At 43.2% G+C, this 24,851-nt stretch overlaps 2 protein-coding genes across 2 annotated transcripts; both read right to left on the bottom strand.

Annotated features, from left to right (window-relative positions):
* Positions 1 to 5,014: 5,014 nt before the first annotated feature.
* Positions 5,015 to 5,950, bottom strand: LOC142204660 (olfactory receptor 11L1-like). The gene has a single exon (XM_075275968.1). The coding sequence runs from the start codon at positions 5,948 to 5,950 to the stop codon at positions 5,015 to 5,017; it is 936 nt and encodes a 311-aa protein (XP_075132069.1).
* A 10,397-nt stretch (positions 5,951 to 16,347) lies between these two features.
* On the bottom strand, positions 16,348 to 22,162 carry LOC142204338 (olfactory receptor 11L1-like). Its single transcript, XM_075275649.1, has 2 exons — positions 22,157 to 22,162; positions 16,348 to 17,277 (listed from the first exon to the last, which is right to left on the bottom strand). The coding sequence occupies exons 1-2, from the start codon at positions 22,160 to 22,162 to the stop codon at positions 16,348 to 16,350; spliced, it is 936 nt and encodes a 311-aa protein (XP_075131750.1).
* Between the last annotated feature and the right edge of the window lie 2,689 nt (positions 22,163 to 24,851).

Genomic DNA, 24,851 nt, shown 5'->3' with positions numbered 1-24,851 from the left:
TTCCTCGCGCTGTGCCTGTGATTGTTATGGTATCTCAGCAGCTCGCTGGGACGCTATATAATGAGCGTGTTGTTGGCATTGATGAGCCGCATGTTCCGGCATTTTTGCAGCTTTCAAACTGGCCTGCCGCTGAACTTGTTTCTTGCACTGTGCCTGTGATTGTTCTGGCATCTCAGCACTTCACTGGAACGTCATATAATGAGCGTGTTGTTGGTGTAGATGATCTACCTGCTCCAGCAATTCAGCAGCTGTCAACTCATCCCTCGAGCTGTGCCCGTGGTTGTTCTGGTGTCTCAGAAGCTTGCTGGGACACCATATAATGAGTGTGTTGTTGGTGTCAATGATTCCCCTCAGTTCTGCTTGAGGAGAGCTCTGTGACTCCTGGCTTTCTTCATAGCTCTCCTTGTTTGTGACAAATTAGATTTTATTTTTACAGGCATGTTGAAAATTGGCAATCTGCCAATTTGGATTAAAGGTGTTTGCCCATGTCAGTTTGTCTGCACTGCCTGGAACAGATCAGTTAATATGCAAATGCATGAACACAAACCACTGAGGGTTAGCGTGTGTCTACACAGAGTGATGACAGCCCTGGCTTTATCAGAAGTTGAGATAAGAGCAGTGTAATATAATATATGAACATACATTCATAACAGTCATGAAGCCATGTCATTTATTGGGATAAAAAAAAATAGCCTATGTTTTAATCGAGGTTACAATCTATGTGTCAAATTTCATTCAAATCCGTTTAGCCATTTTTGCGTGATTGAGGAGCAAACACACAAACACACAAACATCCAAACACACAAACTTTCACATTTGTAATATTAGTAGGATAATGTCCCACAGTGGCCATGTGGCAACTAATAATATTCCCTAGTGGTCCTTTGACATCTAATAATGTCATCCAGTGGCCCCAAGACAAGTATAAATGTCCTCCAGTTGCCACAAGGAAGTAATAAATGTCCCCAGTGGCACCCAGATAAAAATAATGTCCCTGAGTGTTCCGAAACAAGTATTAATGCTCCCCAGTGGCCCCTCAGACAAGTAATAACACCCTACATTGGCCACTAGAAAAATAAAAATGCCCACTAGTGGTCCTCAGACAAGTAATAATGTCCCCCAGTGACCCACAGGCAAAAATAATGTCTCAGTGGCTCCAGTCAAGTAGTAATATTCCCCAGTAGCCTCCTTACAACTAATAATTTCCCCCAGTGGTGCCCTGACATCTTATCATGGAACACAGTGGCCTTCAGACAAGAAATAAAGTACTCCAGTGGCCCCAGGCAAATAATAATGCCCCTCAGTGACCCTAGACAAGTAATAATGTCCCCTCTTTAACTCTCAGAGAAGTCATAATGCCCCCACTGGCTTCCTGACATGTCCCCCAGTGACCCACAAGCAGGAAATAATTTCCTCCAGTGGCCCCCTGATATCTAACAATGTTGCTCAGTGATCTTCAGACAAGTAATAATGTCCCCTAAGTGGCTTCTGCTATCTAATAATGTCCCCAAATGGTCCCCTGACATCTAACTATGTTGCCTAGTGATTCCCAGGGAAGTAATAATGTCCTCTAGTGGCCTATGGCAAGTAATAATGTCTCCCAGTGGCCACCTGACATCTAACAATGTTGCCTAATGACCCCCAAGCAAATAATAATTTCCCCCAGTTGCCACAAGATAAGTAATAATGCACCCAGTGGGCACCTAAAAACTATCAATGTACCCCAGTGGCCCCCAAACAAGTAGTAATGTCCCATTGTAACCCCCCTGACATCTAATAATGTCCCTTAGTTGTCCTTGACAAGTAAGTGTGCCCTCCAGTGCCCTCCTGACAACTAATAATGTCACCTTGTGGCTCCCAGATAAGTTATAATGTTCTCCAGTGGCCTCCTTACAACTAATAATGTCCCCAAGTTGTCCCCTGACATCTATTAATTTCCACTCAGTGGCCCACAGACAGGTAATAATGTCCCCAGTGGCCACATGACAACTAATAATGTCTGCAATTGAACCCCTGATATCTAACAATGTTGCCCAGTGACTCCCAGACAAGTACTAATGTTCCCCAGTGGCCCCCATTTAAGTAATAATGCCCTCACCTCGGCCCTTGACCAGTAACAATGTCCCTGAGTGGCCTCTGATAACTAATAATGTCCCCAGTGGCCCCCATGTAAGTAATAATGTCCTCAATTGAGCCCCTGACAGCTAACAATGTCCCCCAATGGTCCCCAAGCAAGTACTAATGTTCCCCATTGGCCATTGAGAACTAATAATGAGCCCAGTGGCGCCATGACAAATAATAATGTCCCTAAGTTACCCCCTCAGATTTAATAATGTCCCTCAGTGGTCCCCAGGTAAGTAATAATGTCTGCCTGTAGCCTACTGACAACTAATAATGTCCACCAGTGGCCCCATATAATTAGAGATGAGCTAGTAGTATTCATTCGAGTAGGTATTCAAAATATTCGTACTCGGTCGAATACCATGTGGTAAACGCAGTAAAAATTTGATTCCCCTCCCACCTTCCCTGGCGCTTTTTTTTACACCAATAAGGTGGGAAAGGAACTAGGACAACGTAGGCATTGGAAAAAAAAAAAAAAAAAGTATACAGTCATTGGCTGGCTAAATCAGGTGACCTCCACTGTATAAGAATAGTGGGTGTCAGTTTCGGTTCAGATGCCACTGTGAAGTAGAGAGGGAAAGGCGTTCTGCCTGGGTTAGCTAGGAATTAGTTATTTAGGCAGGAATATCACAGCAACAGCTCTTATAAGAGCTAAAATAAGATATACCACTGCTTGAAGATTGTATATACACCATCTGTATATACACCATCTGTATATATACACCATCTGTATACACCATCTGTATATATACACACCATCTGTATATACAATCTTTTTGCAACTAATTTTCCCAAAAGCCCTTGTTAGGGCTCCATCTACATACCACCTTTTCCCCCAATCTACCTTTCCCATCTCCTGTCCTGTACCTGTTGTAAGCTAGGTGTATACTTGCTATACAGTACACTTGTATACATATAACATACAGAGGATTTTGGGCTCTATACAGTATATCTTGCCCATCTTCTGTTATATACCTGTTTTGAGCTCAGTATATATTGAGCTCTGTATGTTAGAAATACAGAGGTATTTGGGCACAATATATCTTGCCCATCTCCAGTTAAATACTAGAAATGCATAAGGCTAGCGCAAAGGGACGAGGACGGGGGCTTGGAAATGCAGCTGGGAGCCAAGGCTGTGGTCAAGCCACTGCGGATCCAATGCCTACTGGTGAGGAGCAGCCAGCATTGCGCTCATCCACAATCCCTGGCTTGATGGCTACATTAAGCAGGGTGCAGGGTACAACGCTGATGAGGCCCGAGCACCAGGAACAGGTGTTACAATGGCTAGCGGATAATGCTTCCAGCGGCTTTTCCACTAGCCAGTCAGCCACTCCCTCCAGTCGTGTTCCTACCCAAGAGTCTGGCCTCTCCTTCCTCCCAACATGCCCATTCTTCCCAGCAGAGTCATCCCACACTTGCCCCCACCCAGGAGCTGTTTTCGGGTCCTTTTACACTCTTCAACTCTGTTCAACCACTTCCCGAATCCCAGGAGCTAACAGATGAATTTGTGTGTCCTGATGCCCAAACACTGGAGCATCTGTCATCTCCTGCCAATTTTGTAGTTGTGGACCTGCAACCAGCATTTCTCGTCCTCAATGATGAAGATGAGACACAGTTGCCATCAGGGCAGGCTGTTATGGCCATGTGCAGGAGGAGGAGCAGAGTGAGGAATTGGAAGAGGAGGTAGTGAACGATAAGGGGAAAGCAGTGTAGATGTGGAGGCAAGCTAAGCAGGAAAAAGTTGGCTAGAGGCAGAGGCATGTCCAGAGGCAGAGGACAGCTGCTTCAGAGAAGTGTTACGGTTCTGTGTATATATATATATATATATATATATATATATATATATATAAAATATCATTTTTAACTACAGAACCGCCAGGCTGCAAGACACTGCAGTGAGGTGCACAGGCCCAGGTGGGCGGCTGTATGTCTGAATGCAGACTACCAGTTAACTTCACTGGTAGAAATGTTAGTGCGGTTCAGGCTGCCAAGGGTTAACCGTCACCATTGGCCAGCAACACAAAAAGACTCCATAGAGGTTATATTGAGTTTGGAAAGTGTCTAGTTGTTAGGCTGTGATAGTGGGGTAATACTGTGACGTGGGCTTGTTAGATGCCCCCAGACATGCTTCCCCTGCTGTCCCAGTTGCATTCCAGAGGTGTTGTCATCATTTGCTGAGGTGTTATCGTGGACTTGGTGACTCTCTTTAGTCAAATTTTGGTTTCCACTCAGACGAGCATTTTTTTCCCCATAGACTATATATTGGAAACTTAAACTATGATATAAAACATCTGGTGTTACTTGGAGCCTGTCTACCTAAAAATAAGCTTGTTTGATCTTTTTTTTACAAGGGAAGGAATGATTTTCCCAAGATGGGCAGCCAAATTTTGGTGCATATTTTATCAACTACGTTTAGAATAGAGATCAGTTGATAGTTCTTGGTTTTTCTCTGGATTAGGGATAGTAACAATAAGGGTAAGTTCACACAGGGTTCTTTGGTCAAGATTTTGAGGCCGTATTCACCTCAAAATCCGGACCAAAAAGACGGCTCCCGTTGAAATCAAAGGAGCCATTCAGGTGTTTTTACCGGGAGCCAGCTTGTGCAGCAGCAGCTAACTCAATCGATCTCAATTTTAATAGTCCAATCATTCAAATGAAATCTGTATAGTATCAAAGACAAATAAAAAGGCAATTTAGTCCCATCACATGGCACACTTTTGTAAGTATCTGGTGAAATGTGCCTATTATTTTTCTTCTGTACTTCTGACTTGGAAAAAATCAATGCAAAATAAGTCAAACTGACAAATGTGAACCAAATCTGAAGGTTAGTAAGTATTGATAAATCACTAACTAAGCTCTGAAGAAATGAAGGTCTTGGTTGCCACATTTGAATTTACCAGGTTGCCCTCTTACCAAAGGATTCCTTTATTGCTTTCCTAATGTCTTTATTCCTCAGACTGTATATAATGGGGTTAATGAAAGGAGTAACCACAGTATATAGCAGGGAGAGGATCTTACTGGAGGTGAGGGTTAAGCCTTTCGTTGGGACAACATAAACAAAGAATAGAGACCAGTAGAATATGGAGACCACAATGAGGTGGGAGCTACAGGTGGAGAAGGCTTTCTGTCTACCAGTACTGGATGGGATCCTTAAGACTGCCCGAATAATATACGTATAAGACGCTACAATGATGGTAGTTGGAATGAAGACAAGTGGAATACATAGTAAATAAATCTCCAAGTGGATAACAAAGGTGTCGGAACAGGAAAGTTCTAAAAAGGGGAGAATGTCACAGAATAAATGGTCAATGATATTGGAGCCACAGAAATATAATTTTGTAATTTTTAAGATGTAAATCAAAATCACAGAAAACCCAAGTAACCAACAGAATATGGACAATATCACACAATGTCCACTGGTCATGATGGTGGAGTAACGGAGAGGATTACAGATGGCCACATATCTGTCATAGGACATCACCGTGAGGAGGAAACACTCAAATACTTCTGGGGCGCATAAGAAATATAACTGAGTGATACAGTCAATAAAACTAATGGCCGCCCCATTATTCAGTAGGACGTGGAGAAGATTGGGGACAATATTTGTGGTCAGTAAGATGTCACTGATGGAGAGTTGTGAGATGAAGAAGTACATTGGAGTCTGGAGGTTCTTGATGGTGGACACCAGGGTGATGATCAGGAGGTTCCCACATATTGTCCCACAGTAAACCACAAAGAAAAGACAGAAGAGGAAAATTCTTAAACGTTGACTGGTTTGAAATCCTAAAAGGAAAAACTCAGTGACCTCAGTCAGATTCTTCTCCTGCATTCAGAACAAATGGTAGTTATGCTTCTATAACAATAGCTACAGGGTTACAAATTCAAGATCTACCATGATTATCTGAAAATAAGTCCTAGCTACAGTTTATTAAAAAAAAAAAAAAAAGTGTCCAGACAGCTATACTTGTAAAAATGTAAATAGAAAACAGCGTCACCGATACAGTAGACCCTTCATCAGGTAAAGACAGCCCAAAAAGAATCGCACCCCCCTTCAAGAAAAGCAGATACCCGCAAAAGAATCAGACATTGACTTTAAGTGAACCATCTGTACAAGATTTCAGTAGTGAGAGAGTTCTCCATAATAATAAGGGTTGACTACCTCTAGTGCCGGGTTCTCACACACAGATCATGTAGTCCTGCTGGCATCACTCCATGGTGGCTGGTTCTGGTCACCCATGGGAGCCAACTGCTACACTTGGCTACAGTAGAACACTGCTGCAATGGCAAGGGGACCTGACAGTGACAGGCCTTTGATAGGTTTGGCACAGGTCTGTGTTTTAGAGCCGATCCACCATTGGCACTGGAAGACTCTGAGCAAAAAATTATATAAAACCCTGTCTTATTTTTGGAGAAACACGGTATAGTGTATCTTCTAGTTAACAAAAGTCACATATTTTAAGCAATTTTGTGTATTTATTGTCCAGTAGTCTAAAATAACCCAGACTATCATTTACGTGAAAATTATAAAATTTTTGTTTTTGAAAAAAAAAAAAAAAATATATATATATATATATATATATATATTATATATATATATTCAATATTTGCAAATCAATACATTTCATCTAACTTGTTAGTTAGGGGTGGAGTCTGTCAGCGGGAAAATCAGTGTCAAACTAATGGCAGTATTTTGTAGGATGGCTTCTACACTTTCCAAAGATGCCTTTCTTACGCTTCATTGCAGTTCCATTTCCTTGTATATCCGTGTTTTACACAGTCCAGTGACATTAATGTGAGCACCTGTCAAAATCCAGAATAGCCACGCGCCTTCTGCGATTGGTTATTTAACGTTGACGTCAAAAGTAGGCGGTGGTCACATTAGTAGGACTGGACTGTGTATTTTATGCAAATTATCTAAAAATGTTTTTTAAGGGCATTTCTTCTACTGCCAAGTCTTCACTCTCCAAACAGAGCCATCACTGCTGCCAAAGTGTGAAAAGGTTGAAGAGGTCAATCAAGCAATGGGGTGGAGGTGGGCAGAAGTTAGAGGTGATGGTCCAGAGTGGAGAGAAGCCTCAGGGAATTTGCATAAGAATAAAACACAATTTTTCATGAAAATGGAACCACAATGCAGAATAAGACAGGTATCTTTGGACAGTATAGCAGCCACCATACAAGGTACAGTCATCAGTTTCAAACCAATTTCCTACAGACAAACTCCCTTTAAGCCACCTCTATGTATTGTGCAGGCTTACACTTACATCTGATATTGTTTGTTTCTTGAAATCCATTCTCAAATTTTGGCATTACGTTTATAAATTTTAATTTTCTTGTGCAGAAACAACCGAAGGGGAACAAATAACATCACAGTCATGTTGTGCGGCCGTAAGACACACGAACGTGAGCTGGAATGTGATTGTATCTAGATATTTATATACTATGTAGCAGGCGAGGCGGCACGCGTCTTCGGGGGACTGTTTATCTTTGTCTCTTGAGGACCCTTTAAGAAGAATGAAGAATATAAACATAAAACTAATTAACTTGTCGTGTATAAGAAAATACAAATCGATAATAAGTTTCTTCCACCAAAGGAAGGAAATGATTGAAGTATAGCATATTATTAGTACCCAAAATAATGCAGTGGAAAAATGAAGTCTAAGGAGGGCAAGGGTTCCCTAATTTGAATATTGGGTAATGGGTTTCATGTAAGTTTATGTAATGAGCTGGTAGCGTGCCATATCTCATATGTCAGATTTGTAAACAGTTTTGGAGAGTGGTGGGACGGGGTTGGGCTTGTTCTTGACGAGTTCTTGGGAAGTGTTAAGTTAAGTATATGTCATATGAACGTATTATGGCAATTTTATTAGGTCTGGTGTATTGTATGCCTGTCTTAATAAAGGCTCAAACTGGAACACGAAACAAGCGATTTATGAATGGGCCACTGTGGAGTATATTATACTGTATGGGGGCCACTCTGGTGCATATAATACTGTGTGAGGGCCACTGCCGAGCAGATAATACTGCATGGGAGCCACTCTGGTGCATATAATACTGTGTGGGGGCCACTGACGAGCATATAGTACTGTGTGTGGGCCACTGCTGAGAAGATAATACTGTGTGGGGCCACTACAGAGCATGTAACACTGTGTGGGGGCCACTGCCGAGCAGATATTACTGTGTGGGGGTCACTGTGGAATATATAATAGTGTGTCTGGGCCACTGTGGAGCACATAATACTGTTTGTGGGCCACTGACGAGCATATAGTACTGTGTGGGGGCCACTGCTGAGCAGATAATACTGTGGGGGGGGGTCACAGTGAAATATATAATAGTGTGTGGGGGTCACTGCAGAGCATATAATGCTGTGTAATGGCAAATCTGAAGCACAAAATACTTTGTGGGGGCCACTGTGTAGCATATAATATTGTGTGGGCGCCAATGCAGAGCACATAATACTGTGTGGGGACCACTCTAGAGCATATAATAATGTGTGGAGGCCAGTTTGAAGCATATACCACCATGTGGGGGCCACAGCGGAGCACATAATGCTGTGTGGGGGCCACTGCCAAGCAAATTATAGTGTGTTTGGCCCATTTTGGAGCACATAATGTTGTGTGAAGGCCACTTCAAAACACACAATGCTGTGTGGGGCCCACTCTGGAGCATATAATACTGTGTGGGGCCACTGCGGATTACATAATACTATGTGGAGGCCACTGTGGAGCATATAATACTGTGTTGGGACCATGGTAGAGCACATAATACTGTGTGTGGGCCACAGTGATGCACATAATACTGTGTGGAGGACACTGCTGAGCAGATAATACTGTGTGTGGGGGGTCACTGTGGAGCATATAATATTGTATGTGGGCCATTGCAGGGCATATATTGCTGTGTGGGGGCCACTGTGGGCATATAATGCTGTGTGGGGGTCACTTCAGAGCACATAAGGCTGTCTGGGGGCCACTGCAGAACACACAGTGCTGTGTGGGGACCACTGTGGGGCACATAATGTTGTGTGGAGGCCACTGTGGGAATATAATGCTGTGAATAGTCCACTGTGGAGCATATAATACTGGGGGGGGGGGAATGTAGAGTGCCTCTATTGACAGTAGCAGATCCTGTTCACACAGTGGAATCTGACACCTAAATCAGCAGCAGTTACTCCCTCATTCTGCCTCCTATAAAAACTAATTGGAGCAGGAAAAAAAGCATCCTACTAGATCTTGCTGCAGATTCTGTAGCTGGTTCGGATGCCATGGCTTGAGTTTTTTCACTGTTTAGACTCATTCATTTGTGACTAATCAGTGGTGGAAAGTAGCAACAGAATGCTGATATCCCACACCATGACCCGGGGGAGAAGATAAAGAAGAATCCAAGGCAGATGTTCATCTCAAATTCCTTTTTACTTTCCGATGTCCGAACCAGATTTATCTACTTGTATTAAATGCAAACACTTATACTTACCTTGCCTCACCTCTCTAGGACATCTTCACTCCTCTTCTGCCTTGCGACTGAGGTTCTTCTCCCCAGACATCACTTCTGGGACCTGGGACTGGCCCTCAGCGGTCAAGTGGAGTGTGATGACATCATAACACTAGTGCCCCCAACGTGACCGCTGGGACCCAATCACAGGCACCAGCATGAAGGCCTGGGGAGCAGGATGTTAGTCACTGGCCCGAAGAGCTCCAGAGTGGATGCTGAACCCAGGACAGCTGAGTATGTTTGTTTTTTTTAATTACTTCACCTGGGCTGACATCTATTAGTAAGGGGCCCGGCGATCGCTAGACCCCTTTCCATTAGCAGTATGTATAGCGGTCGAGGAACCAGGCTTTCCTCGACATTTCAGAAAGGCTGGACTAGAATAAAAGTTTAATTATAAAAAAACCTAAAAGTTTAAATCACCCTCATTACCTAGATCACATATAAATAGGAGGACCCAGATTTGTACGGGTATATTTCATTTTTTGATTGTGTAGCGGCCCCATAAGAATTGCCCAGTTCTGCACGGTGTATTTTGTTTGTCATTTGTGCGTGTCCATAAGTATCATGTGACCATACGTATCAGTGAAAAACCTGAAATTGTTTGTTATGGATACCTGAAGTAAAGCTGTGTGACCGTGATCTTGTATAACAGTGTCATCCACAGAGCCCTGCCCCTTTAAAGCTGACATACAACAGTGAAGAAAAATGGCTGGGTTGCCATGGAAACCTATAGTATAGCTCTAATGGGTGGTACTGTGTGCAGAGGCACATATCTAATCCTCTGGTGTGTGGTACTGTGTATACAGGTGCATATCTAATCCTCCAGCATGTGGTATTGTGTGCAGAGGTGCGTATCCATACCTCCCAACTTTTGAAAAACAGAAAGAGGGACAAAATGTGCCACTGAAAATATAGCTCCTCCCACTTTTACATTGACTTTGCCTATTCTCATTCATTTTTCCTTGTGCCCTCAAGCAGTATAATCCTCCAGCAGTCCCCTATACATGATATGTCCCCTTTCAACTGCCCCATAGTATGAAGTCCCTCTTCTGGTGCCACAGTTTAAACTGGAGGAAACTGGAGCAGCTGGAAGGGGACATTAAACAGTGGGGATAATTGGAGGGGGACAATTAATTAATTGCAACTGAAGTGGGACATTAAACTGGGGCAACTTGAGGGGAGCATTAAACTCAGGCAGCTGGAAAGGGACATTAAACCATAGGAGTAACTGGAGGGTGACATTAAACTGAAAGCAACTAGAGGCAGATAGGTCCCCCTCCAGCTACTCCCACAGTTTAATGTCCCCTTCCAGTTGTCCCTATTTTAATGTCCCCCTTAGTATCTCCCCAATTTTCATGCCCCCTCCATCTCTGCCTCCAATTTCATCTCTTCCTCCATCTCTGCCCACCAGTTTCATATTCCCCTCCATTTCTGCCCCAGTTTACTCTCCCCCTCCATTTCTCAGTTTTATGCCCCCCTTCTTCTGACCCCAGTTCCATGACTCCCTCACCTCTTCCCCCAGTTTAATGTTGCCCTCCATCTGTGCCCCCTGGTTCATGTCTCTCTCCCTCCATCTCTGCCTCCAGTTTCATCTCTTCATCTCTGCCCCTGTTTCATATTCCCCCCTCCATCTCTGACCCCAGTTTCATATCTCCCCTTTATTATGTTCCGCCTCAATTTGCCCTCCAGGTTTAACATAAAAAACAGTGATACTCACCTTCCCTTGACCCCCACAGTACTCTCTGTAGTGTCACTCATGGAGCTGTAGGCAGGATGTGAGTGATGTCATCACATCACACCTACATCTCCAGGAGCCAGAGCGCTGCGGTGAAGCAGGAGCTGAGCTATGACAGCTCCTACTTCACTCGCCTGTGTATTCAGCTCATCTGCATCCTCTGGATGCAGATGAGTTGAAATCGGGACATACCTCCCGACAAATTCTGGGTCCTGTCCCACAGAATCCAGGATGGTTGGGAGGTATGTGTATCTAATCCTCCGGCGTGTGGTTCTGTGTGCTGAGGCACGTATCTGATCCTCCTACATGTGACACTGTGTGCAGAGGCGCATGTTACGGTCAGCAGGTTATCTTAAAAAACTAAACAAACAATAACCTGTGGACCCCAACTGGGCTCTGAGCCGCAGAGCAACCCTGGTGTGAACAAGGACTCCACCATATGGGTGAACTCTGTTAGTTTCACAGAGACATCCTCTGCAGTTCACGGCAGACACAAATGAAATAAGACTAGTCAGCACTCCTGAGCTATACTGAGACCCTATAAGAGTGTGTGCTACCAGCGCTATCTGAAACAAAGCAGCAAGCAGCCCAAACTAACGATGTCATTCTATCTCAGAGGTATATTCTAACTAAGCCCAACTAAGGAGTAAACACACTGGAATTCATGCACTCACACAATACAGGAATGAGGATCTGGAATGAGGCTAGGGCAGTGGGCTGACAAACCTGATCCCTTAAGTAGGGGAAGGGCGGTCCCAATCAGCCAGCTCAGCTGCCTAAGCCGGGAGCCCATAGTTGGACAGCAGTGTCAATCAACAGACCGAGCACGCCCACCAACTGCAAAGGAATTAACCACTGCTAAGCCAAACTGTCAGCAACAGGGAAATGGTGACAGCTAGCATGTGGAGTGACCGAATGTATGACAGCTGGAATATGAGTGAAACACTTGTAGGTTTGTATTGGCTAAAGCTGGTCATTGCTTTGCGAATACTGTATCGCTGATACAGTATGTTTAAGAGAGTTGAAGTCTGGTCTTAAATCTTTCCGGACACCTGATGTATCTGTGTCTCAAATTTGATGAAGATTGGTCCAGTCGTTTGGTTGCGTATAAAGAACAGACAGAAACAAATGTGTGTATATATATATATATATATATATATATATATATATATATATATACACACACACATACAGTCCTATGAAAAAGTTTGGGCACCCCTATTAATCTTAATCATTTTTAGTTCTAAATATTTTGGTATTTGCAACAGCCATTTCAGTTTGATATATCTAATAACTGATGGACACAGTAATATTTCAGGATTGAAATGAGGTTTATTGTACTAACAGAAAATGTGCAATATGCATTAAACCAAAATTTGACCGGTGCAAAAGTATGGGCACCTCAACAGAAAAGTGACATTAATATTTAGTAGATCCTCCTTTTGCAAAGATAACAGCCTCTAGTCGCTTCCTGTTGCTGTTAATCATTGTCTTTGGAGGTGGTCTGTGGATTGTCCTTGACTGTTCTCACCATTCTTCTTCTCTGCCTTTCTGATATTTTTCTTGGCCTGCCACTTCTGGGCTTAACAAGAACTGTCCCTGTGGTCTTCCATTTCCTTACTATGTTCCTCACAGTGGAAACTGACAGGTTCAATCTCTGAGACAACGTTTTGTATCCTTCCCCTGAACAACTATGTTGAACAATCTTTGTTTTCAGATCATTTGAGAGCGGGCTGTCCATGCTCGGCGACCATCTAACTTAACTGAACTTGAATTGTTTTGTAGAAAGAAATGGTCCAAAATACCTTCATCCAGGATCCAGGAACTGATTAAAAGCTACAGGAAGCGACTAGAGGCTGTTATCTTTGCAAAAGGAGGATCTACTAAATATTAATGTCACTTTTCTGTTGAGGTGCCCATATTTTTGCACCAGTCAAATTTTGGTTTAATGCATATTGCGCATTTTCTGTTAGTACAATAAACCTCATTTCAATCCTGAAATATTACTGTGTCCATCAGTTATTAGATATATCAAACTGAAATGGCTGCTGCAAACACCAAAATATTTAGAACTAAAAATGATTAAGATTAATAGGGGTGCCCAAACTTTTTCATAGGACTGTATATAATATATATATATATATATATATATATGAAACTAGCAGGAGGACCCGGCTTCGCACGTGTATGTTTCATTTTTTGTTTGTCTTGTGGCCTCATGAGCATTGCCCGATTTTGCACTAGTGTATTTTGTATGTCGCTTGTGTGTGTGTCCATAAGCATCATGTGATCATGTGTATCTCAGTTTGGATATCAGTGAAAATCCACAAAAAGTTGTTCTGGATATCTGGAGTAAAGCTGTGTGAATGTGACTTTGTGCAACAGTGTCCACAGTGCCCTGTCCCTTTAAAGCTGAAATGCATCAGTGAAGCAAAATGGCTGGGTTGCAGTGGCATGCGTGTATCTAATCCTCCGAGGTGTGGAACTCTGTGTAGATGCGTGTGTCTAATCCTATGACATGTGTTAGTGTGTGCTGATCTGTGTATCTAATCCTCTGATGCGTGTATCTCAGTTTGGATATCAGTGTTGTATTGTGCATGTGCAGTGACCGTGTGTATTGCAGTTGGAATATGAGTGAAAGACTTGCAGGTTTGTATTGGCTAATGGGGTCATTAACACATTAGGTATTCCTAAGTCTGAAAACGCCCAAACTATTAAAATGTAAAAACATTTGTCCCACATAGTAAACGCCATAGCAGGGGGGGGGGGGGGGGGGGGGAAATGCTGATTTGGCAATTTTTCTCCAAATAACCACTCAAAAAAAAAATGGAATAAAAATTGATTAAAACATCAGACATTCCCCAACCTAGTATCAATAAAAACTACATATTGTCCTGCAAATAAAGACACCTTACACATCTCTGTACACTGACATATAAAAAAGTTACAGGTTAGAATACGGTGATTCAAAGAATTTATTTTTTCTTAAAAATTTACAATTTTTGTAAAGTTATTAAAAAATTAAAAGAACCATATAAATTTGGTGCAGACAAGGACCGATCCTAATCTTCACTTGGAAATTGTGAATAATAGGAATCGCGCTTCCACAGTACTCGGATAAATGGAATTTTTCATTGCCAATAGTCACACAAGACAGCAATTTCATGTAAGTAAAATAATTTGATTACCACCACTTAGTCATCCCTCACCTGGATCTTGATGACATTTTTTGTTTAATTAAGGGTATAATTCAACATATTTCATGGGATCAGCTGCTATGGTTCTATCAAGGTATTGAAAGTGTGCAGCAATCCATTGAAGGAAGCCTGAAGGTCGTAGTACTAGAACATGTCATGGTGGCTATTTACTCCAGCTCGCCTCCTGAATAGGTACAGTGCTGAGGGGACCTTCATGGTACCCAGTGGAGGTGGTATTGTTTCCCTCGGGGTAAGTCCTAGTCATGGTTAGTTTTCCAGAGCTGGATGGGAGTTGTTTGGCCATGATGATAGTGCAGGAATAAGACACAAGATATGCAGGAACAGGTTAGATAACTTTACTTGAAGTAGAACATAGTAGATTAGTCTCCAAATATGGAAGAACAATACTTGCTATGGTTACTACTGTGAGTTGGGGCTGGGATGGCAGTTGTTGCAAACACTTATCACACGGAAAAAAATATGGTGTTTTACGGAGAGAGGACAACCTTGTTTTGCACCCCAATGAAAGGGAAACCGGTCTGGAAATTCTCTAACAGTGAAGACTCATCATTGGCACCATCCCCCTTCGCATATAGGTTGTAAGCCTTTGATGGAAGGACCCGCTATCCCACTGTACCAGTTGGACACCAAGTTAGTTTTTAGTACTTATTTTTGTATTTTTTTATGTACATTTTCTACAAATGCATAAAATTTTAAGGATCATCACCTATTTACTTAGGACTCTAAACACGAATTCCACATAATCAACAACTTTAGAGGTATCAAGGACAACAACACTAACACTATTTTTTCAATATTGTTACTATTTGCGCCTCCTGAAATAAACCTGCAATTGCGTTCATCCATTGGCTACATCTGTACGAGTCCCTGCTCTATCCTCTATTAGAATCCCAAACTTGTTATTTTGACCAAAGATCCAAAAATCCTGGAAGGGTCCGATGCTGTTTACAAGTGAAGAACTATCCGTGTAATAATTGTTAGTATTGTTAGGGGCTGAAGACCCCCAGAGCTTATGTTGTTGTAGTTTCAAATTAAATAATTAATTAACAGGCCTGGATTGGCTATAGCCATCCTTTTAGGCCTGGAGAACTCATTAAGACACAGATGGTGGTGTATCAAATGAGTTCTGTTTAATGGTGGCTAAAACAACAGTATATATCACATGGCGTAGACAAAACAGGATTGGCTAGTATAATTAGCATAACATCTATTGGTGGAGAAGTTTGTAACAATAGCCCTGATGCATATCTATTGGATAAGAAACTGGAGAGAGGTCACCCCCCCCCCCCTGAGGGCTGAGTGGGGGTGTGAGTTGTAGAAGACACATGACCTCAAAATGGTATGGTGACCGCATGGTGGCCACATGATCTCACAAAATGGCAGCTAACAGCACATGTCTCAAATACAAAATGGAGGTTACACAAGCTGACATCCTCCACACTTCCCTCCTTGCACAATCAGTTAATTACCCCTCTCCTCCCCCTTTATCTTAAAAAGGGTCTTCGTCTTTGATCTTTTCCTAACAATGTCCCTGGTCCCAGCCAATTTGTCTCCGTTCTTTGTAAGATAGCATCACCCAATACACAGAGCATAGTGTCTACATAACCAGTCTGGCAAGTTCCAAACGGCTCATCTCTGGACAGATAGAACAATCTCAGCCCCCACCTCTATACATAATTTTTCATAACATATTGTTAGCCCCCCCCCCCAGTATAAATATGTACAAACAATATATTATCAGGATTAAAATCTCATACAGTGAAACGTGAGGATTCTCTTGTTGTAACTTTAACAGATCACACACTTCTGAAGTTTTTTCTGTAAGCCTTTCCTGATGTCTTTATTCCTCAGACTGTATATAATGGGGTTTATGAAAGGAGTAAAAACAGTATATAGCAAGGACATTATCTTACTCACTGTGAGTGTTTGGCCTTTTGTTGGGACAATATAAACACCAAACATGGTCCAGTAGAATATGGAGACCACAATGAGGTGGGAGCTACAGGTGGAGAAGGCTTTCCTTCTACCAGTACTGGATGGGATCCTTAAGACTGCCCGAACTATAGAAGTATAAGACGTTACAATGATGGTGGTTGGAATGAAGACATTTGGAATACTTAATATATAAATTTCCAAGTTGATAATAAATGTGTCAGAACAGGCGAGATCTAAAACAGGGATAATGTCACAGAAGAAATGGTCAATGGTATTTGATTTACAAAAAACGAATTTTGTAATTTTTATGATGTAGATCAAAATAATTGAAAAACCAAGAAGCCAACAGGCAAAGGACAATATCACACAATGTCCACTGGTCATGATGGTGGAGTAACGGAGGGGATTACAGATGGCCACATATCTGTCATAGGACATCACAGCGAGGAGGAAACACTCAAATACTTCTGGGGCGCATAAAAAATATAACTGAGTGATACACCCAATAAAAGTAATGGTCGCCCCATTATTCAGTAGGACGTGGAGCAGGTTAGGGACAATATCTGTGATGACCATGATGTCGCCGATGGAGAGTTGTGAGATGAAGAAGTACATTGGGGTGTGGAGGATCTTACTGGTGGACACCAGGGTGATGATCAGGAGATTCCCACATATTGTCCCACAGTAAACCACCAGGAGAAGACAGAAGAGGAAAATTCTTATACTTTGGCTGGTTTCAAATCCTAAAAGCAAAAACTCAGTGACCTCAGTCAGATTCTTCTCCTGTATATAGAAGAAATAATAATTATGTTGCGATAAATCAGAAACAGAAGCTCCCAATGATTAAAGAGTTAAAATTAGTTTTCTAGATGGAAATACAACACTGAGCAAAGGTTTTAGGCAGATGTGGAAAAATAAATGCTTCAAAGTAAGAATGTTTTTAGAAATAGTAGAGTGAATGGGTTATTTATTGAATGAAGAAAAGAAAAAAGTGGAGGAGTCTGGGAAGTGATGAACCAATCTGTCTGAGGTGACCTGAAGAAACAGAAGGATTGGAGCAGGTCTACATCTACAGAAGATCTGGGCTTAGTTCTCCAAGATGGCGACGGGCACAACCTCCCTGGACAGTTCCTTCAGAAACTGACTGCTAGTACTGAGAAGAACTGATGGAGGGCAAAAGGGCAAAGGTCACACCAAATTTCATTGGGTTTAGATTTCTCTTTTTCATTCACTCTACGTTTTGTTCATCCACAAACATAAACCATTGCAATTTTTTGCCTGAAACTTTTTTTACATTCCTATATTTCAGTGTATTTTACGAATGATTTTTGTAAGTTACAGAGCGGACTGTGAAGCGATTATTCACTTTTATTGCAAAATTATATAATACAAAAGAAAAGTCATCTAAAAATGTGAAATATTTTAGGCAAAGTCTATAAATATTGCTTAGAAAAATAAGACAGTCGCCGTAAGAAATCGAGACCATAAACAACAGTGACTTGTAGATGAGGAAACATTTTTTTGAACATGGAATTTTCCATTAGACATTAATAATATATTTGCATATTTTTATTACATTTTTTGTAACCTGAGATCAATCTTGAGCAGACTTTGATATCTATCACTATATGGAGATTTACTAACATTACTTACATCTGATATTTTTTGCTTCCTGAAATTCATTTTCAAATTTATGCGATCTTAAGAAATGACTCAATGGGAATAGACAAGAACGCAGTCCTGTGCAGCCATAAGACACATGAGTGTGTCCAGATGTTTATATACTAAGTAGAAGGCGAGGCGCCGGGTACAAGTCTCCGGGGGGATTGTTGCTTTTTGTCCCCTCAGTCCAATTTGTGTAAGCAAATTGCAAAATTGAAATATAAAACCAATTATCTGATTGTCTAGGAAAATCTTAAACAATTATTTTTTTGTATTTGATGGTCCAGATACAATATAGAAGAAACAATGGTCAGGTGAGGTCAAGGGACAATGTAAAAAAAAGTTAAGTTTTTAATTCAGCTTTTTTTTTCAAGATTTTGCTGCACTTTTTTTGAATCAAAGCCAGGGATGGATTGAGCAGAAGACAAAAGTCTAAAAATGTTCTATATATTTCCATTTCCTTTTGTAGCCCTTCTTGGCTTCAAAAATACACAGTAAAATCTGCATCAAACAAGCTGCGTTTCCACAACGTGGATCCGTATTGTTAATTGTAATTGATCTCTAGTTCGCCTTTCTTTCACCTAGATCAAAATTTCAGTTGACTGCCCTTTCTTTGTATCCAAATGCATAAAATTGGTTTGATGGAGAGTCAATGGGAAGACCAGTAGTCATTTTTAGTACATTGTCAGATCTTCCATCGGCCATTGCTATCAGTGTATCTTATTGCACTGTGGTCTGTGGCTGTCTACACTCTTAGCCTAAGGCCTGGTTCACATCTGCATTCAGTTTTTTACACCACGTGGGGACCTGGTCTTACATTTTGTTACTGATAAAATCTTTTTTTTTTTTTGTTAACTTTTTTTTTTTTTTTTTTTTGCTAATAGTGATTATTTTTGAACCAATGCACTAACCATGCTTATTCACATAGTGTGTTCTACAACTACAGTGCAACATTGTCTGAAGTCTTTAAAGGGATTCTACCACTAAAACAACATTTTTTTCTATTTACCACGTCGGAATAGCCTTAAGAAAGCTATTCGTCTCCTACCTTGCTCAGTCACCTCCGACCAGCCGTTCCGTAGAAATACTGGTTTTTACCGGTATGCAAATGAGTTCTCTCGCAGAAATGGGGGTGGGCCCCAGCGCTCAAACAGCAATGGCGGCGTCCCCACTTCTGCCAGAGAACTGTCTCCAGCGATGTCTCCATCTTCAGCTGCATCCTCCCCTTCTCTCGTCATCTTCCGTCTGGGTCAACTCCGACGCCTGGGCAGTCGGCTCTGCCAGTGAGACACAAGTAGGTGGCTGGGTGCTCTTTGCCACCCACCATTTGGGACAGCACTGCACCTAACCCTACATCAGAGGCATCAGTTTGTTTGACAGTTTCTTTGATAAAATCAGGTGTGACCAAAACTGATTGTTTATAGAGGATTGACTTCACCTCTTGGAATGCCCCTCAGTCTTTTCACTCCATTTGACCATGACAGAATCAGTCCCCTTAGTTAGGTCTGTCAATGGGGCTGCAATAGTAGCAAAATTTGGGATGAACCTGCGGTAATAGCCCACGATTCCCAGGAAGCCCTTACTTGCTTGTTATTTAAAAGTCGAGGTCAATTTTGAATGGCCCCCTGTTATGGTCAGCAGGGTTTATTAAAAAAAATAAACAAAACCCTACGGAGCCCTCTGGGCCATTACTGCAACCAACCTGGTGTGAATACAGACTAACAGTTCCTGTCACTGCCAGCTAAATTAAAAGACCAGGTGTGCTCTGTTGCAACTCACAGAGCTCTGTGCAGTAAAAGCAGCCACACAATTAAACAAGCTGGCTAGCCTGAACTCCAGGACTAGCCAGAGACCAAGTAACCCTGTGTGTGGTAGTTCCACCCAACCACCCAGGCAACTACTGCCAAGCCCACTCCCAGTCACCCTGTCTGGAAAGTATTGCTAGCTGCCCCTACAGAGTTGCACCACAAACATACAAGGCAGCATGCTGCCTGACTACCAGTGGCATTGCTAGCTCAGGGGTCTTTTGCTAACTAGGGCAATTCTAATAATATTTCTGGCAGGAACCCAAGCACACACACAACACACATCAATTCAGGTTTTTGAATGAGATCATAGAGCGCCGGGCGTCCAGACCAGCCCCCTTATATAGGCAAGGGGCGGTCACCAGCAAATAGCCCAGCTGCCCAATCCGAGCGTCCATTGGTTGATACACATGTCGATCAACCAGTCGACCACGCCCGGCTGTTGCAAGGCAGGTTAACCCTTGCAACCCTGGAATTTGCAGAGGAACAGACAGCGACGCCCATATCATGGCCGCAGTCTCTGCATAATCCTAACACTACCCCCCCCCCTCCACGGCGCAACGACGCCATGCGTCTCCGGGTCGGAGACGAAAATGGCGAGGAGTGAGCCAGACACGATCCCTCGGGGACAACTCCGTCCCTGACCTATGTCTGATGTCAGCTGTAGCTCTGCTCCTGCCCTTGGCCTGACTCATGGTAGAGTGCACAGGCCGTGGAGCCTTACCATTTAAAAAAAAATTTGGCAAGTCAGGGGTGTATACAAGTCTAGTCCCTTTATTCTGCCCAGAAACTGTGCCAACACTCTGCTTAGAGTTAGGTTTTTCCCAGGCTCTCCCTTGTGGGCAAAAACCCTGGCTGACACCTAATGGCAGGGGACCAAAAGACTTTTTTGCAGATTTATGCCTCCTGCTTCTGCCTTGAGGCGGCGTTGCCCTTGGCAACAGGTCAGTGGAGTGATTAGGAGACCTAGGTACTGGCAGGGTCTTAAATGCATTTATAGTAAAGACCTCTGCAGACTGAGGCGGTAAGACCTCCTGCTTTGAAGGCCTCACTGGAGGGATGGCAGATGGTATAGCCTCCATACACCTTCCCTTGCACTCAGGACTCCACTTAATCTCCCCTTGCCTCCAGTCTATGACTGGTGAGTGTCGGCGTAACCATGGGAGACCTAGCAATACTGCATCAGTTGGGCCCTCCAAGATGTGAAGAGAGCTTCTCTGTATGCAGTGTTTTACTCCGCAGAAGCAACGGTGGCGTCTCAAATCGGATCTGCGGCCGAATCTGAGACCCATCAACCACTAATCTTAATGGGGGTCTTCAGAGCTCTCATGGGCACACCATTCTGCTGGGCGAATTTGGCTGACATAAAATTCCCCATGGCCCCAGAGTCTATCATTGCTCTAGTATTAACCCAACCATTACCCAGTTTAAAGGCTACTGGAAAACTGACACGATTATGGGACTTGTGTACCAAGTAACCCACCCCCGATGGACACTTGGCTAGCTTTCTTTTCCAGTGGGGTCGAGCATTGAGGAGCAATATGCCCTGGCCTGTTGCAATGGAAACAAATTACCCCCTTAATTTTCCTACTCCTGCTGCCACCAGGAGTGGAAACATGGGAGGTGTCCATAGGTTCAGTGGACTCCACAACAGGCGAGGCAGTGGTAGATTTTATGACCCCCCCTCAGAGACATGAGGTTATGCTCGAGCCCCCATTCCACTCTCCTATCAGACAACTGTGTATCCACACGAGCAGCTGAATTTATTAGGGCAGAGAGGGAGGTAGAAGGCTTTCGGCCTGCTAGTTCGTCCTTTATATTTGAGGACAAACCTTCCCAAAATATTGCCACCAGTACCTTATCTGGCCAATCCAGCTCAGATGCCAAGGTTCGAAACTCAATAGCAAAGTCCGCTACTGAGCTCTGGCCTTGCTTTAAACGTAAGAGCTGCGAGGCAAAGGTGGACTGGGGCACTGCACCATGAAACACCAGGCGTATTGCTTCACACAGCGCGGCTAGTGTAGCCAAGTCCACTGCATCCCGTTCTTTTAACGGGGTGACCCAGGCCAATGCTCTCCCAGTGAGCAAGGAAACCACAAAGGCTACTTTAGATTTCTCATCTGGGAAGAGACTGGGACAAGCTTCAATGTAAGTTTTACACTGGTGTATGAATCCCCTACATCCCTGCGGCTCACCCGCATACCGCTCCGGAGGCAGGAGAGGACACGGTGACGCTGCAGGGGTCGGCAGATTACCAACCAGCTGAGCCATAGCCTGAACTAAACCTTGAGACAGGTCAGAAAAATTAATTGTGGCAGCTGGTGGAGATTGCTGCAAGTGTTGCTCCACCGCGCCCAGGCGTGTGTTCAGACTATTGACAAGACTCGCCAATTGTGAAGACGAAGTCATTATTGCGGCGGGGCTCTGGCTCTATGATACTGTTATGGTCAGCAGGGTTTATTAAAAAAAAACAACTTAAAGGAAAACCCCACGGAGCCCTCTGGGCCACTAACTGCAAACCAACCTGGTGTGAATACAGACTAACAGTTCCTGTCACTGCAGCTAAATTAAAAGACCAGGTGTGCTCTGTTGCAACTCACAGAGCTCTGTGCAGTAAAAGCAGCCACACAATTAAACAAGCTGGCTAGCCTGAACTCCAGGACTAGCCAGAGACCAAGTAACCCTGTGTGTGGTAGTTCCACCCAGCCACCCAGGCAACTACTGCCAAGCCCACTCCAAGTCACCCTGTCTGGGAAGTATTGCTAGCTGCCCCTACAGAGTTGCACCACAAACATACAAGGCAGCATGCTGCCTGACTACCAGTGGCATTGCTAGCTCAGGGGTCTTTTGCTAACTAGGGCAATTCAAATAATATTTCTGGCAGGAACCCAAGCACACACAACACACATCAATTCAGGTTTTTGAATGAGATCATAGAGCACCGGGCGTCCAGACCAGCCCCCTTATATAGGCAAGGGGCAGTCACCAGCAAATAGCCCAGCTGCCCAATCCGAGCGTCCATTGGTTGATACACATGTCGATCAACCAGTCGACCACACCCGGCTGTTGCAAGGCAGGTTAACCCTTGCAACCCTGGAATTTGCAGAGGAACAGACAGCGACGCCCATATCATGGCCGCAGTCTCTGCATAATCCCAACACCCCCACTTTGTTAGCCTGGGGGTTTATCGCCCTTCTTCCAATTACATACCCAAGGTATCTGGCCTCTTTCAGACCCAAAGCAAACTTTTTTGGGTTGGCTGGTAAACCAGCTGCTCGGAGGGAATTTAGCACGGCCTGAACTTTTGGCAAGTGACTCTCTCAGTCTGTACTAAAGATGACAATTCCATCTAGGTAAGCTGAAGCAGATCTTCATTGGGGCTTAAGGACTCTGTCCATCAACCTCTTGAAGGTTGCTGGAGCCCCATGTCACCCAAACAGTATTGTTACAAATTGGAACAAGCCCTCTGGGGTGACAAATGCAGTTTTTTCTCTGGCCTCCCTAGTGAGCGGCACCTGCCGTTACCCTTTGGTTAAGTTGAGAGTGGAGAAATACCTGGTATGTCCCAACCTCTCATTTAACCCATTGACTCTAGGAATTGGGTAGGCATCAAATTTAGAAACTTCATTCAGCTTACTGAAATCATTACAAAACCTTATGGTATTATCGAGCTTAGGAACAAAAATAATAGGATTGGACCGTTCACTCTTAGATTCCTCAATTACCCCAAGTGCCAACATATCTTTGTCCTTCTTAGATATGGCTTGTCTGCGAGCTTCAGGTATCCGATATGGATTTAGATAAACCCGTACCCATGGCTCCGTGACAATGTCAAGCTCTATCACATGGGTGCGTCCAGGCGTCTCGGAAAACACATTATTTTTCTGTGCCAACTCTTTTGACTCCTGTTTCTGTGCCTTAGATGGAGTCTCTGCTATTTGTACCTTGGGTGAAGCCTCACCAGGAGTATTTACCCCTTTAGAAGTAACCTTGCTTGGGGTACCTACTGATGTCAATACTTCCCTGTCCCTCCAGGGTTTTAGTAAATTATATGGTATATTTATCCCTCCAATTTTTCAATAATTTCATATGGCGCTTACCATTTGGCCAAAAATTTACTTTCTACCGTCGGGACCAATTACACTCCGGTAAGGAGTTTGCTCTTGTCCCCAGGTTTCCTAAAGTGTAACACAGGAGTGGTTAGTTGACACACTGGGCAGGACTTACAATACTCTTGGAAATGCATATCAATTTCTGGCCAATAGAAATGTTGTGGAATGTACTCTCGGATCTTTTTGTACCCCAGGTGTCCTCCTAACATATGCTTATGTACAAAATCTAACACTACCCTCTGATAGGGCCAGGACACCATCAATTGCTCAACAATTTATCCCTGTATTTGGTTCACCCCTATGCAGTAGGTCAGGGTTCATGGACATATAGAGGAACTCCTTATCAGCTGCTGAATACTGTGGTTCACCATTTACCACTTTTATGTTTTCTCTGGCATGAGCAAGATTAGGATCTCTCATTTGATCAGTCTCAAAATTGTCACGGGACAACTCGAGCTCCGGCATCTCGGGAACTCCTGACCTTCAGCATCACCAGCTAAAACAGACGGGGGAAAATCATTACTATCTTAGGTCATCCCTACAGCTGGTGTTTCCCTGTCAGGATCAAAAGGTTCAGGGTTAACCTTAGACAAGGCATAATCTGTAGAGATGAGTACAGTAAAATATTTGATGTTCGTTATTCGTTTTGAATTGCCACTCAATATTCGACTATTCGATCGAATATCAAACCCTATTATAGTCTAAGGGGAAAAATGCTTTGTTTGAGGGGAACCCACCATTGGACTCAGGAGGGTCACCAAGTCCACTATGACACCTC

This window comes from Leptodactylus fuscus, chromosome 5 (genome assembly GCF_031893055.1).
Source record: "Leptodactylus fuscus isolate aLepFus1 chromosome 5, aLepFus1.hap2, whole genome shotgun sequence".
In the NCBI taxonomy this organism is placed as follows: Eukaryota; Metazoa; Chordata; class Amphibia; order Anura; family Leptodactylidae; genus Leptodactylus; species Leptodactylus fuscus.
The sequence above is the reverse complement of the archived record's forward strand: the minus strand, read 5'-3'. Positions and strand labels throughout refer to the sequence as shown.